The sequence below is a fragment of the Pelodiscus sinensis genome, chromosome 10 (assembly GCF_049634645.1).
Source record: "Pelodiscus sinensis isolate JC-2024 chromosome 10, ASM4963464v1, whole genome shotgun sequence".
NCBI classification, from domain to species: Eukaryota; Metazoa; Chordata; order Testudines; family Trionychidae; genus Pelodiscus; species Pelodiscus sinensis.
The window spans coordinates 2,058,742-2,072,283 of record NC_134720.1 but is presented as its reverse complement, the minus strand read 5'-3'; the positions used below and the strand labels follow the sequence as shown (position 1 = coordinate 2,072,283).

At 47.1% G+C, this 13,542-nt stretch overlaps 1 protein-coding gene across 19 annotated transcripts in view; it reads left to right on the top strand.

Annotated features, from left to right (window-relative positions):
• The window catches only part of LOC102458804 (alpha-1,4-N-acetylglucosaminyltransferase-like), a 101,755-nt gene extending 95,849 nt beyond the window's left edge, over positions 1-5,906 (top strand). For 16 of the 19 annotated variants that reach the window (XM_075937246.1, XM_075937243.1, XM_075937244.1 and 13 more), the window contains 2 exons: positions 253-728; positions 5,209-5,906. In XM_075937246.1, the coding sequence (XP_075793361.1) occupies positions 318-728; positions 5,209-5,799 (1,002 nt within the window). In that variant the 5' untranslated portion in view covers positions 253-317 and the 3' untranslated portion in view covers positions 5,800-5,906. Of the gene's footprint in view, positions 1-55; positions 78-252; positions 729-5,208 lie in introns of those variants that run through there. The other 3 variants (XM_075937247.1, XM_025178209.2, XM_075937245.1) reach the window with 2 other exon arrangements.
• Positions 5,907-13,542: the final 7,636 nt, after the last annotated feature.

Here is a 13,542-nt window from a genome sequence, read left to right as displayed (position 1 = left end):
GCCGAGACCTTGCAAGAACCAAGAGCTGATAGTTAAGCTGGGCAGAATAGCACCAGTCATTCATGTTTCATGAGGTTGTAAGTGTATGTGCAGCATGTTTTTGCTGAGATGTTATTATAACTCTTTGTATTCTATTTTTAAATTGACAAAATCCAGTTCAAATTAAAAAATCTGATTTTTTTTATCCACCCTGGAAATAATCCAAAGTAATAACACAATTTGAAATCCTGTCTTCTTTTATTTGTCTTCCAGCGACAATCAATGAATCACTGACACTTTCTTTTTGTTAAGCCTCATCTATCCGAGAAAAAGCAAGAATGATGAAGTGGGTCAAAATAGGGCTCGGGATCACTTGTGTCTTTTTCCTGGCCTTTGTCTATAAACGTTCCCAGCCGTCTGGCTGCATCTACCCATGCCAGCCGTGTGCTGAGCTATTCCCAATGCAAAAGGATGACGTGAGTCAGAGCAGCGGCATCATCTTTGTGGAGACCACCGACCGTCTTGAGCCTCCTCCGTTGGTTTCATGTTCTGTGGAATCTGCTGCCAGGGCCTACCCCAACAGACCTGTTCGTTTCTTCATGAAAGGTCTGAAAAATAACACATCGATGGATTCAGTTTCCACTTCCCCAGCCTTTGCTCTTCTGTCTGCGATGAAGAATGTCTTCCTTCTTCCTCTCCACATGGAAACTGTTTTCCAGGACACACCTCTGCTCCCATGGTATCATAAGGTGAGAGAAAATATTAAGGAGGAAAATATTTTTTAAAACCAGATTGAAAGTAGAAGTGGCGGGAAATGAAGGGTTTGCACACTTTTATTAACGTTTTGAAGCTGTTGTCTTTATGCTGCACCAGATGTGGACCCCATTTTCCATGACACTTAGCCATGCATTAGTCAAAATATCGATTGAAATTGTTATGGACATTGCACAGTTCCTGAAGGCGGGAGTTAGAGGAAATAGACCATTCCCATTATAGTCCTGACAATCCTATTTTCTTGAAATGGTGAACAACCCCCTTTACCAAACAAGCCAGAGGTCGATACAAACGTTGCATTTGAAAAATTTTAGTTAGCATTGATGTAAAGTGAGGATTTATAGTTGGGAAAACATGATTTAGTGCTTGGTGAAGGTGTCTGATAGTCACGAAAATGTCTGGGCACAAGATTTAGAAGTGAGAGAGAAATTGAAAGCTCAATTTGGGCAGCGAGCTCCAGTCTTTACCCGCTCCTCTCAGAAGGGTTGTTTTGAGAGTTCACTCCCCTTTGAGTTCTTGTTTTGGCCTGTTTGAAAACACAGGCTGGCATCCTCTTTAACATTAAGAGCTAGGATCGCTAAAGTTGGTAGAAAGCTTTCTCTTCTCATAACTTAAAGGAAGGTCAGGGTGTGGTTGTGCCAGGAAGGCAGGATGTGCCTGGAATAGAGTTGTGTCTCAGAAAATGACATAGAAAAGAGACAGAATTACCAGGGTGATGCAAGGAGCTGCCAGGGGGTGAGCTCCTCTTCCCTACTGGGGACTTTCCCAGCCCTGAGTCTCCCACCCGTCATGTGCTCTTTAAGAAAGGCAGGGAGCTGAAGCTCCTTCCCTCCCGATTCATAGGGGGACATTGCTGGCTGTTCCCCTTTGTCAGGGAGCGAGGGGGAAGTGCACAGTTGGCTGCATTCCTCCCTCTGGCTGGGAAGTAGAAAGTACAGATGACTGTGGACCTGCCCTAGCCATAGGACATGAGCCCTTCCCCCAGGTGTGCCCGCTGGAACTATATCAGCCATGGAGAGACACTTCTCACCTGGTCCAAAGCTGCTATAGTGAGAGAGGGCTGGTTTAGTCCTCTGACCCTGGGGCAGCCTGCATCCTGAACCCCTCCTCCCCAGCCCCAAGCAATGATTTCAAGGAAGAACAACAAAAATGAATTGAGTTAAGGCCCTGAGCAATGCCAGGTAAATCTTCTAGTTTGTTTGTAAATGAAATCGGAGGCTGGAGATTAAATTGGCAGCTGAGTGCGCTGTTGGCACACCCGCACTCCCTGCCCCCGCATCACCCGAGGCCTGCATTTCTCTGGCTTTTCGTTCTCTGAAAAGATTGCCAGGAGGGGACGTTCCAAAGCCCTCAAATTCAATGAGAATTTCTCAGTGGATTCACACGGGCTTTGGGTTTGACAGTGAGTGTGTCTTTTGAGATGGGAGGCTGTTTGGAGAAGCAACAGCTAATGATTCATGATAATAAAGGGTAGCAATGATGAAGGGGAACTGCATAAAACTGAGGTGGTTAGTTAAACAGAAATGAAAAGGCACAGTGCCAAAAGTGACATCTGCATGGAGACTCTTAAAGTGACTGGTAGAAAGGCTCGTCTTAAATGCATACCTTAAATTAAAAAAAAAAAATGCGTCACTGTGGCTGAACAACAAACTAAATGAAGCAGTGACTGAGGGAAAAAAATCCTTAAAAATGGAAGTGAAATCCAGGTGAAGACAGTGGAAAGGAGCATAAACTCTGACAAGTGTAAAAATACAATTTATAAAAGACAAAAAGAATGTGAAGAACAGCTCGCCAAAGTCTCTAAAAGTAATAGCGAAACGGAAAGTAGAAGCAGGAAGACAACTAACCAACCAGTGGAGCCAGTAGATCATCGAGATGCTAAAGGACCATAAGGCTATTGTTGAGAAAGTACATTAGCTCTTTACATGAGTTTTCATGACTGACAATGTGAGGGAGATTCCCAAACCCGAGTCACTGGTTTTAGGTGAGAAATCTGAGGCTCTGTTCCAGATTGAGGTGTCATTAAAGGAGGTTTTTTGGAACTCACGGTTAAGTTAAACTGTAATAAGACACCAACAGCAGATGGCATTCAACTAAGAGTTCTGAAGCAACTGAACTATGAAGTCGCAAAACTACTAACTGTAGTGTCAGTGGTGTGGCCATGTTAGTCTGCATTTTCAAAAACAAGGAGGAGTCCCGTGGCACCTTAAAGACAAACAAATTCATTTGGGCATAAGCTTTAATAGGCAAAGACGATGCATCTGACAAAGTGAGTCTTTGCCCACAAAAGCCTATGCCCAAGTCAAACTGTAAGTGTTTAAGGTGCCACAGGACTTCTCACTGTACTTTGCAACCTATCCTTTAATTCAACATCTGAAGGATAGCTAATGTGATACCAATTTTTAGAAAGGGCTCCAGAGCTGGTCCCATCAATTACAGGCCGAAAAACCTGACTTCAATACCCAGCTGTCTGATGGAAATTGTAGTGAAGGACCATATTTCCAGACATGTAGACGAACATAATTAATTGGGGACGAGTCAACATAGTTTTTGTAAAGGGAAATGCCTCACCAATCTACTAGAATACTTTCTGTGGGCAAACGATCATGTGAACGAGGGTGATCCAGTGGATATAGTGTACTTAGATTTCCAGAAAGCCTTTGACAAGGTCCCTTACCAAAAGCTCTTATGCAAAGTTAGCGGCCATGGGGTAAAAGGGAAGATCTTCTCAAGGACTGGTAACTGGTTAAAAGATAGGATTTAATAGGTAGAAATACGTGGTCACTTTTCAGAATAGAGAGAGATAAATATTGGTGTCCCCCAAAAGTCTGTTCTGGGACCCATCCTATTCAAACAAGTCATAAATGAACTGGAAAATCAGGGCCAACAGTGAGGTGGCAAACTCTGCAGATAATACAACATTGCTCAAAATAGTTAAGCTCCGGAAAATGGCGAAGAGCTCCAAAAGGTAAAGTAAAATGATGGGGACTAAATTAGCTCTTACCACTCAAGAACGAGATCTTGGAGTTATTGTGGATAGTCCTCTGACAACGTCTGCTCAATGTGCAATGGTAGTTAAAAAAACAAACATAATCTTGGGATTCTTTAGGAAAGTGATAGAAAGACAGAAAATTCATAAGTGCATGCTGTGCCCGCATCCTGAATACGGCATGTGGTTGCCTCATCTCACAATAGATATACTGGAATTGGAAAACCTTCAGAAAAGTGCAACAAAAATGATAAGGGGTAGGGAACAGATTCTGTATGAGAAGAAACTGGGACTTCTGAGCTTGGGGAGTAGACCGCTAAAGGGAGATATGACTGAGGTCAGTAACATTAAGTAACAGTAAAGAAGTGATATTTACTCCTTATTACACAAGAAGAAGGGGGTCACCAAATGAAAACAGACAGCAGGTTGAAACAAAAAAAGAAAGTATTTCTTCACACAGGGCACAGTTAACCTGCATTTTTGGCCAGAGGATGTTATGAAGGCCAAGACTATAACAGGGTTCAAACAAGAACTAGATAAAATCATGGAAATTAAGTTCATCAATGGCTATTGGCCAGTAGGGGCAGGAGTAGTGTCCCTACATTGTCGGCCAGAAGCTGGGAATGGGTGGCAGGGGAGGGATCACTTGATGGTTCAGTGTTCTGTTCACTCCAGGTATGTCTACACTACCCTCCTAGTTCGAACTAGGAGGGTAATGTAGGCATACCGCACTTGCAAATGAAGCCCGGGATTTGAATTTCCCTGGTTTCATTTGCATAAGCGGGGAGCCGCCATTTTTAAAACCCCGCTGGTTCGAACCCCGTGCAGCGCGGCTACACGGGGCATGAACTAGGTAGTTCGAACTAGGCTTCCTAGTTCGAACTACCGTTACTCCTCATTTCACGAGGAGTAACGGTAGTTCGAACTAGGAAGCCTAGTTCGAACTACCTAGTTCGTGCCCCGTGTAGCCGCGCTGCACGGGGTTCGAACCAGCGGGGTTTTAAAAATGGCGGCTCCCCGCTTATGCAAATGAAGCCCGGGAAATTCAAATCCCGGGCTTCATTTGCAAGTGCGGTATGCCTATATTACCCCGCTAGTTCGAACTAGTGGGGTAGTGTAGACATACCCTCTCTGTGGAGCACCTGGCATTAGTCACTCTCTGAAGACAGGATACTGGGCTAGATACCGAGTGTTACCCAGTAAGGTCGCTCTTACGTTATTATATTGGTTCGATGTTTCCAACCAATTGTGCCTTGGACACACTCATACAATAACACCGAACGAAAGCTACATCTGTTCTTGCCTTTTTCCAGCACTGTGTCACACCCAAACAAGAACAATATCCATTAATTGGGGAAGGGATTACAGTTAGGACAGACACTGCTGAGAGTTTCATACAGGACATAGCTAACAGAAACAGGTGTTGAGATCAATTGCATCACTGTGGTCCTTTTCCTACTCTGCAGGTAAATCCAGCCCAGGAGAGGTACTGGCTGCATGTCAGCGCTGACGGTATCAGGCTTGCACTCATCTGGAAAAACGGTGGGATCTACATGGACACCGATGTCATCTCCATCAGGCCTATTTCACTAGAAGACTTCCTGACAGCCGAGGATTTCCGGTTAGCCGGCAATGCGATTTTTGGCTTTTCTCGCCATCACAAGTTCATATGGGATTGTATGAAGGATTTTGTTCAAAACTACAGAGGAGACATTTGGGGCCACCAAGGGCCCGGCTTACTGACAAGGAGGCTCAAGGCGTTGTGCCCCGTAACCAATTTCCATAAAGTGGAGGATATAAACTGTCTGAACATTTCCTACTTACATCCTCAGCGTTACTACCCCATCCCCTGTGGAGAATGGAATCGGTTCTTTGAGGTCTGGGAGAAAAGCGTTGACTTCAACAACTCCTATTCTCTGCATCTGTGGAACTACATGAACCGGCAACACAAGCGTGTGGTTGCAGGAAGTAACACCTTAGTGGAAAATCTCTTCAAAACATACTGCCCCACCACATACAAGGTCCTTATTCAAGGCCCAGAAGGCAGCAGTCCATAGGTAAGAAAAGAAGAATGAATGATGGCATCTAGCAGAAGAAGGTGACTCTTCCAGCCCTCATGGACCTGCAACTAAATAAATTGTGCATCACATGCATCTCTTCTGAGTCAGTGACTCTCAGCCTTTTTTCTGTCTGCAGGTGATTTTTTAGGACAGAACCTCTCAGAATTCACCTCTTCTTCCCAGATTCCCGAAAGCCTAATGAATTTAGTAGGAAAGCAAGAGTGTAAATACCATTGTGGATGACTTGATAAGTGTGTGTTGTCCTTTAGGGAACATTTCCCAAAGTGGCTAAGTGATCTAGGAGCCTGATTCTTATTATGAAAAGTCACGTTGGCTTTGGGTTCCAAAGCTCCACTGAAAATCAGGCCTTTGGTGCCTACAGATGCCCGTAACTGCTTTTGAAAATCCCATTGGGCGTCTGTGCTCCACTCAAGGTGCCTAAATGCCTTTCAGAATCTGTCCCCTTACATGTGTTTGGATAGTTTACCCAGCCACTTGCTGTGAGTGTCTATAGCACCTTGTGCAATGAGCCCGAGGCTTTGCTCTTCTACGGTAATATTGATGTTCAGTAACTGTGAATACAATTCAACAGGTAGTCTGGTAGCACTTCAAAGTGTTCCCGGGCTCCGCCATTTTTAAATGCCCCGTAGTTCGAACTACCTGCCAGCAGCTACACGCGGCACAGACTAGGTAGTTCGAATTAAACCTCCTAATTTGTACTACCATTATTCCTCCTGCAAGATCAAGTATCAGGGGGGTAGTCGTGTTAGTCTGGATCTGCAAAAGCCAAATGGGTACTGATCAAAGGCTCGATGTCAGGTTGGTGGTCAGTTTCTAGTGGAGTGCCCCAAGGATCGGTTCTAGGACTGGTTTTGTTCAATATCTTTATTAATGACCTGGATGGGGGAATGGATAGCACCCTCAGCAAGTTTGCAGATGACACAAATATAGGTGGAGAGGTAGATATGCTGGACGACAGGAATAGAGTCCAGAGAGAACTAGGCAGATTAGAGGATTGGGCCACAAAAAATCTGATAAGATTCAACAAGGACAAATGTAGAGTCCTGCACTTGGGATGGAAGACTCCCAAGCATTGTTACAGGCTGGGGACCAATTGGCTAAGTAGTAGTTCTTCACAAAAGGACCTGGGGATTATAGTGGGTGAGAAGCTGGATATGAGTCAACAGGGTGCCCTTGTATCCAAGAAGGCTAATGACATATTAGGTTGCATTAGGAGGAGCATTGCCAGCAGATCTGGAGAAGTGATTATTCCCCTTTATTCAGCTCTGGTGAGGCCACATCTGGAGTATTGTGTCCTGGCCTCCCCACTACAGAAGGGATGTGGACGCATTGGAGAGGGTCCAGCAGAGGGCAACCAAAATGATTAGGGAGCTGGAGCGCATGACCTAAGAGGAGAGACTGAGGGATTTGGGTCTGTTTAGTCTGCAGAAGAGAAGAGTGAGGGGGGATTTGATAGCAGCCTTCAACTTCCTGAAGGGGGGTTCCAAAGAGGATGGAGAGAGGCTGTTCTTAGTAGTGACAGATGGCAGAACAAGGAATAATGGTCTCAGTTTGCGGTGGGAGAGGTCCAGGTGGGATATTAGGAAAAACTGTTTCACTAGGAGGGTGGTGAAGTACTGGAATGGTTTACTTAGGAAGGTGGTGAATCTCCGTCCCGAGAGGTTTTTAAGTTTCAACTTCAGAAATCCCTGGCTGGGTTGATTTAGCTTGGATTGGTCCTGCCTTGGGCAGGGAGCTGGACTTGATGACCTTCTGAGGTCTCTTCTAGCTCTATGTCTCTATGTTGATGATGTAGCTGTGTAGCATGGTTACCAGAGAGAATTTGTTTCAATTTGGGAGGTTTGTCTGCAAGCGAGAATTGGCTTTTCCCCCCAAGGACTCTGAGAGTGAGGGATCATTTTCCAACATAGGTTATAGACTGCAGATAATGTGTTGGGTGGGGGAGAGGGGGGTTAAGTTGTGGACCATAGGTGATGACAAGTGGAATTCTGTTGTTTTCTCTTTTGGGTCTATTTGAAGGAGTTCATGTCTGGGTACTTATTTGGCTTCGTCAATCTGTTTTTTCACTCGCTATAGGGTGGTAGAAATTTGTCCATTACTTACACTACAGTACAATTAAATAATGGGCAAATTTCCACCACTCTATACCACAAACCCATCTATGCCAGAACCGTACCGACCTCTACACTTACCTTCATGCCTCCAGCTTCCATCCCAGACACATTTCTCAATCTACTGTATACAGCAAAGCCCTAAGATACAACCGGATTTGCTCCGATCCCACAGACAGAGACAAAGAGATTGTTTGTTTTCCTTCTCCTTTGCTTCAGCTCTGCACAGTGGGTGCAGGCAGGCGGCTGCTCCAGCCCTGGAGAAATCACCATCCCTGACATGCGGCAGAAAGGGGCAGCTCCCGCTGGCATGAAGCAGCCCCTATCTGTGGCCCTGGAGGCTGCTCCAGCCTGTCCACGAGGGATGAGGTCCCTCATCCCAAACCACCCCAGCCCATCTAAAATGGTTCAAAGCAGGGTAGCTCCCCTGTGTACAAGGCAGCAGCTGCTCCCGGGGTTGCCTAGGTCTTTCCGGACCACAGAGGTTTCTGGACCAGAGAGGTTCAGCCTGTATATTCATCTAGATCCCTCTGCTAACACTTTAAGGTCACCATAACGTCAGCCTTCGCCTGGACAAGATCTCGCTCAGCCAAGCCCAAAGTGACAAGTGGCAGGTTCAACAGGCAACCCACCAGAAACCAGGCAATCGGCTACACCGGCCCGGCCCTCGAATCGGACAGAGAAGGGAACGTCACTGGCACATTATCGATTTGTTTTTATTTGAGACCTCCCTGCTGGAAGGAGCAATGCCAGCCATACTCCCAGCCAGCCCCATTCACACAAGGACAAAATGGGGCAACAGAGTCCAGCCCTCTCTGGTTCTCTGCCCAGGACGGGGGCACATGGCAATTTCTGAGCATGCCCAGTGAGAGCGCTGGTGGCTGGTAGAGGGAGACAGGGAAGAGTCGGCCCCTCCCCAGAAGAGGCTGCAGGGCTGTGAGCAGCCTGTGGGCCGCGGTGTCCAAAGGGAGCATCTGTGCCGAGCGGTGACGGATTGAGCAGTCGCCCAGCCACGGCTCCTGTCAGAAGCCCCCTGCAGGGAATCGTTCCGAGTCCCGTCTGCCCATGGCCCATTCTGGCTTTGGAAGGCATTACCAGCCGCAGGGACTGGCTGGGACAGACCGGCTAGGACCAGCTGCTGCCTCCGACTAACTAGCTGAACTGTCTCAGGAATGGGGAAGTGGCCACACCCCCTTCCTGGCTGCTGGGGTAGCGGCCCCGCAGCAGAACGGCTGTTCTTCACTCGGTGCCATGCCTGCAGCTGCCTTTGTCCTCATTCCGGGCCTTGTGCCAGGCCCCAACACCCCATAGAACCTTAGAATCATCGTAGTCTAGAGCCGTATCAAGTCAGTTTCAGTGCCCAGTATAACAGATTTTCAATTAAGACATGGGATAGGTATTTTGGGATACTCCAGTATCCCGAAATAGTGCTCCAGTGTAGATGAGGCCTTTACTTATTAACCCATTAGAATGGGTGACTATGTTACTAGGCAGTAGTACAACACAAGGTCAGTCGACTTACTGTGAAACTCACATTTACATGGTATCTGAACGAATTAACTTACACTCCTGAGGCTCTCATGGCTGTGGGGCGTGCTCTGCAGTTTTTTTTCCCCACAGACGCCCGAGGGGGGGGTGAGGGAGTGGCTGCTTTCAGCGGGAAGGGGCATCCAGGCCAGGGTGAGCGGGGTTTTCTCCTTGGGCCAGCCCACGGGAATCCGGATTTTGTGGGAGCTTAGCGCCTGCAGCTGCTTTCCTGGGTGGCTTTGAATTCCCTGGGGGGTGCAGGCCAGGGTGCAAGGTTATGGCATGGGAAACCCTTTCTGTTCCCCAGCAGCTATGTAGGGCCCGGTGCCTCAGCAGCCACGTTGTGACCCTCTGCGCTTGTTGCCCCGAGCCGCCTGGCCAGGCGCTTTGCAAACTCTGCCTCTGTCAGGCCAGGTCGGGGTTTGCTTCTCTTGCGCCCTGGAGCTGGGAGTGGCCATCTCGCTTGGCTGAGCCAGTCACAGAGATCACAAGGGAACAGGCTGGTGCGGTATGAGCAGGCTAGGCCCCTGTTTCTCAGCCTTTTGAATTCCAAGGGGGAAGCAGAGCTGTCATTCCCTGCTGGCTGGGGGGCAGCTGGTAGCCTGCTAAGCAGTATTGGAACCAGGCCCCACGTCCTGAAGTGCCCAGTCGGTTCTGCAGTCAGGGGAGTGAGCCACCTCTGGGCGCCTCACTCTCCCCTGTTTTTTTGGGGGGGGAGGCTGAGGGGTGCTCGGTATTTTTGGTTAAAGCATCTGTCAACCCTAGCTGTAAGCAGTGTGGTGGGGGAGGGACAGGGAACAAAACCATGGGGCAGGAAACCCGAAAGGGGAAACGCTGGGGAAAGCAGGAGGGGGTGCAAATATGCTTGTTGCCCAGGGCACTGAAACTGCCTCATTACAGCTCTTGACACAACCACAACTGAACTCCACGCCCTTGACTTTTTCTAAGCAAGCAATTGGCTTGTGACAGTGAAAGCATTACAAAGGAAAACAACAAGCAGCTAGGGTTGCCAGGTGTCCAGTATTGACCCTGACACTCCGGTATTTTCGCCTCTTGTCTGGTAAAAAAAATTCAGAAAATACCGGACACCTAAAATGTCTGGGATTTTCTGGTTTTTTTCCCTGCCAGGAGGCGAAAATACCGGATACCTGGCAACCCTATGACATACTCAGCAACCAGGCCCAGCCCCAGGACCCCCCAGACCTCTCGCCAGACCCCTCTGGATGATGCCCTCCCATCCCCCCATTTACCTGGTTCCGCAGAGACTTCTCTTGTGGCTGAAACAGAAAAACAAGATGGCCGACAACAAAAAAGCCTCCTTTTAAAGGGGTCATGCTTAATAACTGCTGTTGGGGTCATTTTTTTGCTTTTTGTTTTGCTCAACAACTGTGATCTCCCCCCTTTTCTTTTTTCACTGTTTTTTTTTTCGGGAGGGGGCTATTTCGGTATTTTTCGTTGAACCATCTGGCAACCATAGAAGCAGCTACACGCATGTCAATCGGTTTGTGGGAGGCCCCCCTGACATCATCTTTAGCATGCCAGGGCTATATGTTGGCCCTTCCAAATCTTCCCTGAGGATGAGCGACCCCCTTAGACGGTCCGGTTGCTGGATCAGGAAGCAGGCCCTGAGCCAGTTTAAACTCGGCCTAGTGACCCCAAAACCCATTCTGTGCCTGTGGGTGCTGGGAGACTCCAGTGTGAGGCACGGTGGGGAGTCCCACCGAGGGACATGTTTCCTTTCAGGTTGAATTCAGCATTTGAAATGCAATTTCATTTCAGTGGTTTTGGTTCACCAAAAGTATTTTGAAATATAAATAATCTGGCAGAATTTCCACCACTAGGCCAGAGTTTCCAGGGAACTCACAGGAGAACTTTGATGTAATTTAAGAACATGAGAACGGCCATTCTTAGTCACAACACATCAACCAGAACACTGTCTTCCCATACCATGGGGTGTCTACCCATGTGGGCCAGGTAGGCCTATTAACTGCACAGCCTGCACCTGAAAGGTGAGCCAGGGAACAGGAAGCATTTCTTGGTCTGCTTTAGACTTAATGTTTTGATTAATTCTCTATTATCTGAAAACTTTTCCACATCACAATGTGCCATGTTTTTCCAGGTCTCTTATGAATACAGGCAGTCCCCGGGTTACGTACAAGTTAGGGACTGTAGGTTTGTTCTTAAGTTGAATTTGTATGTAAGTCGGAACTGGTACATATTGTAGGGGAAACTCTAGCCAAACATTTCTCCAGAGCTCAGTTTTATTCTCCCACACCTCACTTCCCTCAGTCCTTTATTCTCAAGCTGAGGTGTCTGCTGAGAAAAGCCGCTTCGCATCTCCCTGGTCTGCTGAGGGGAAGCAGCTAGTGCGGGGTTGCCTCAGCCTGTTTGTAAGTAGGGTTCCGATGTAAGTCGGATCCATGTAACCCGCGGACTGCCTGTATGTCGAACAGCTTGGGTCTGAGGACCAGTTCTTCAGATGGATCCTGATATTTTCTCCTCCCCACTCTGAAAACAGACCATTTATTCCTTCCCTTTGTTTCCTGTTGTTTGACTAGGCACCAATCCACGAGAAGTCCTTCCCTTTTATCCCATGACAGCTCACTATAGTTAATAGCCTTTGGTGAGGGATCTTGTCAGAGGCTTTCTGAAAGTCTAAGTACCCTATCTCTACCAGGTCATCCTGGTCCACATGGTGGTTGATCCTCCTCAAAGAATTCTAATAGATGGTGCGGCAGGATTTCCCTTTACATAAAGTCATGCTGACTCCTCCCCAGCTTGTTGTGTCCTTCTGTCTCTGATAATCAATGTGCAGTACTTGGTACTTTGTATTCTGATCTGATTAATTCATTAATAAGACACATTACCAGATAAACTAATGCAGGTGGATCTCCTTGCTGTAGAAGTGCAATGTACTCAGTTTATTTGCTGGTTTAGTGAGTATTATAGATGGTTACTGCAGATTTTCCCCTTCAGACTCAAGTCCGCAACTGCCAAACAATCGCCCTCTTGCCAGACACTGGAATGGAGACCAGGCAGGTCTAGCTTTCTCTCTTACAGCCTTATCCTCAATATAACACAAGTGGACTCTTCGGCACAGACTGCTGTTCATGAAGCTCTGGCAGGATCGTGAGCACTGGTAGAACCGTCGATAATGGAGACATGCAATCAAGTGGGCAGAGGGAGCACACCCAAAACACTGGTCAGTCCAAACATGGGGCCAAATTCTGCCTCCTTCATGCAGCAACTTCTGATCCACTGAGGTGGTGCAGTAAGGCTGAATTTGACCTATGCGTTTATTTTTCATTTCATGAAGCCGAGAGAAAACAGAGGACACATGGATAATAACTCTGCTCCCACAGGGACTGCACAGTCAAGTAGGTGGTGTTCATTCTAATTTTACCAATGCTCTGAAGTGAGAATCTAAATAAAAAAATACATGAACCACTTTCTGAAAGGTGCGAGCAACTGTTGGCTCTTTGGCTCCCTCGTATGGAGTCCCCCAGACAAGACAGCCAGTTGTTCTTTTTTCTGGGTCTTTCCCCTGCTCTTTTCCAAACACACAGCACCTTAGCTTAGTAGAGTCCTTTGCTTGCATGCAGCCTGCTGCTCCAGTTTCTCCAGGCAGTTTCTCCTCCCTGTTACGATCTGCAGCCATTTTCATTGCCATTAAGTTGAGCAGAAAATACCTCTGGTTTCAGGACTGGAAACTCCAAGGCTTCAACCAACGGACAGTTGACAAGCCTTTTCCCTAAACTGCTGCCAGAGTCAGAAAGATTAATGCCAACTCAGTTCTGTGATTTGTTTTAACTCTTGATTCCCCCGTTTTGCAATATGCGGTCAATCAAATAATCAAAGGGTGTATTGATTTCAATCAAGGATTTAAATCTAAAAAAAAAATTGACTTAAATCAAGTTACCCAAAAAATAAGCTCAGCCTGACTGTGCTTAAAGTGCACTTAATTTTGGTAAAACAATGAGTCTAGTGGCACCTGAGAGACAGCTTTATTTGGGCATAAGTTTTTGTGGGGGAAAACCCACTTCATCAGGTGAACTGGAGTGGAAGTTACAGAGGGAGGGGG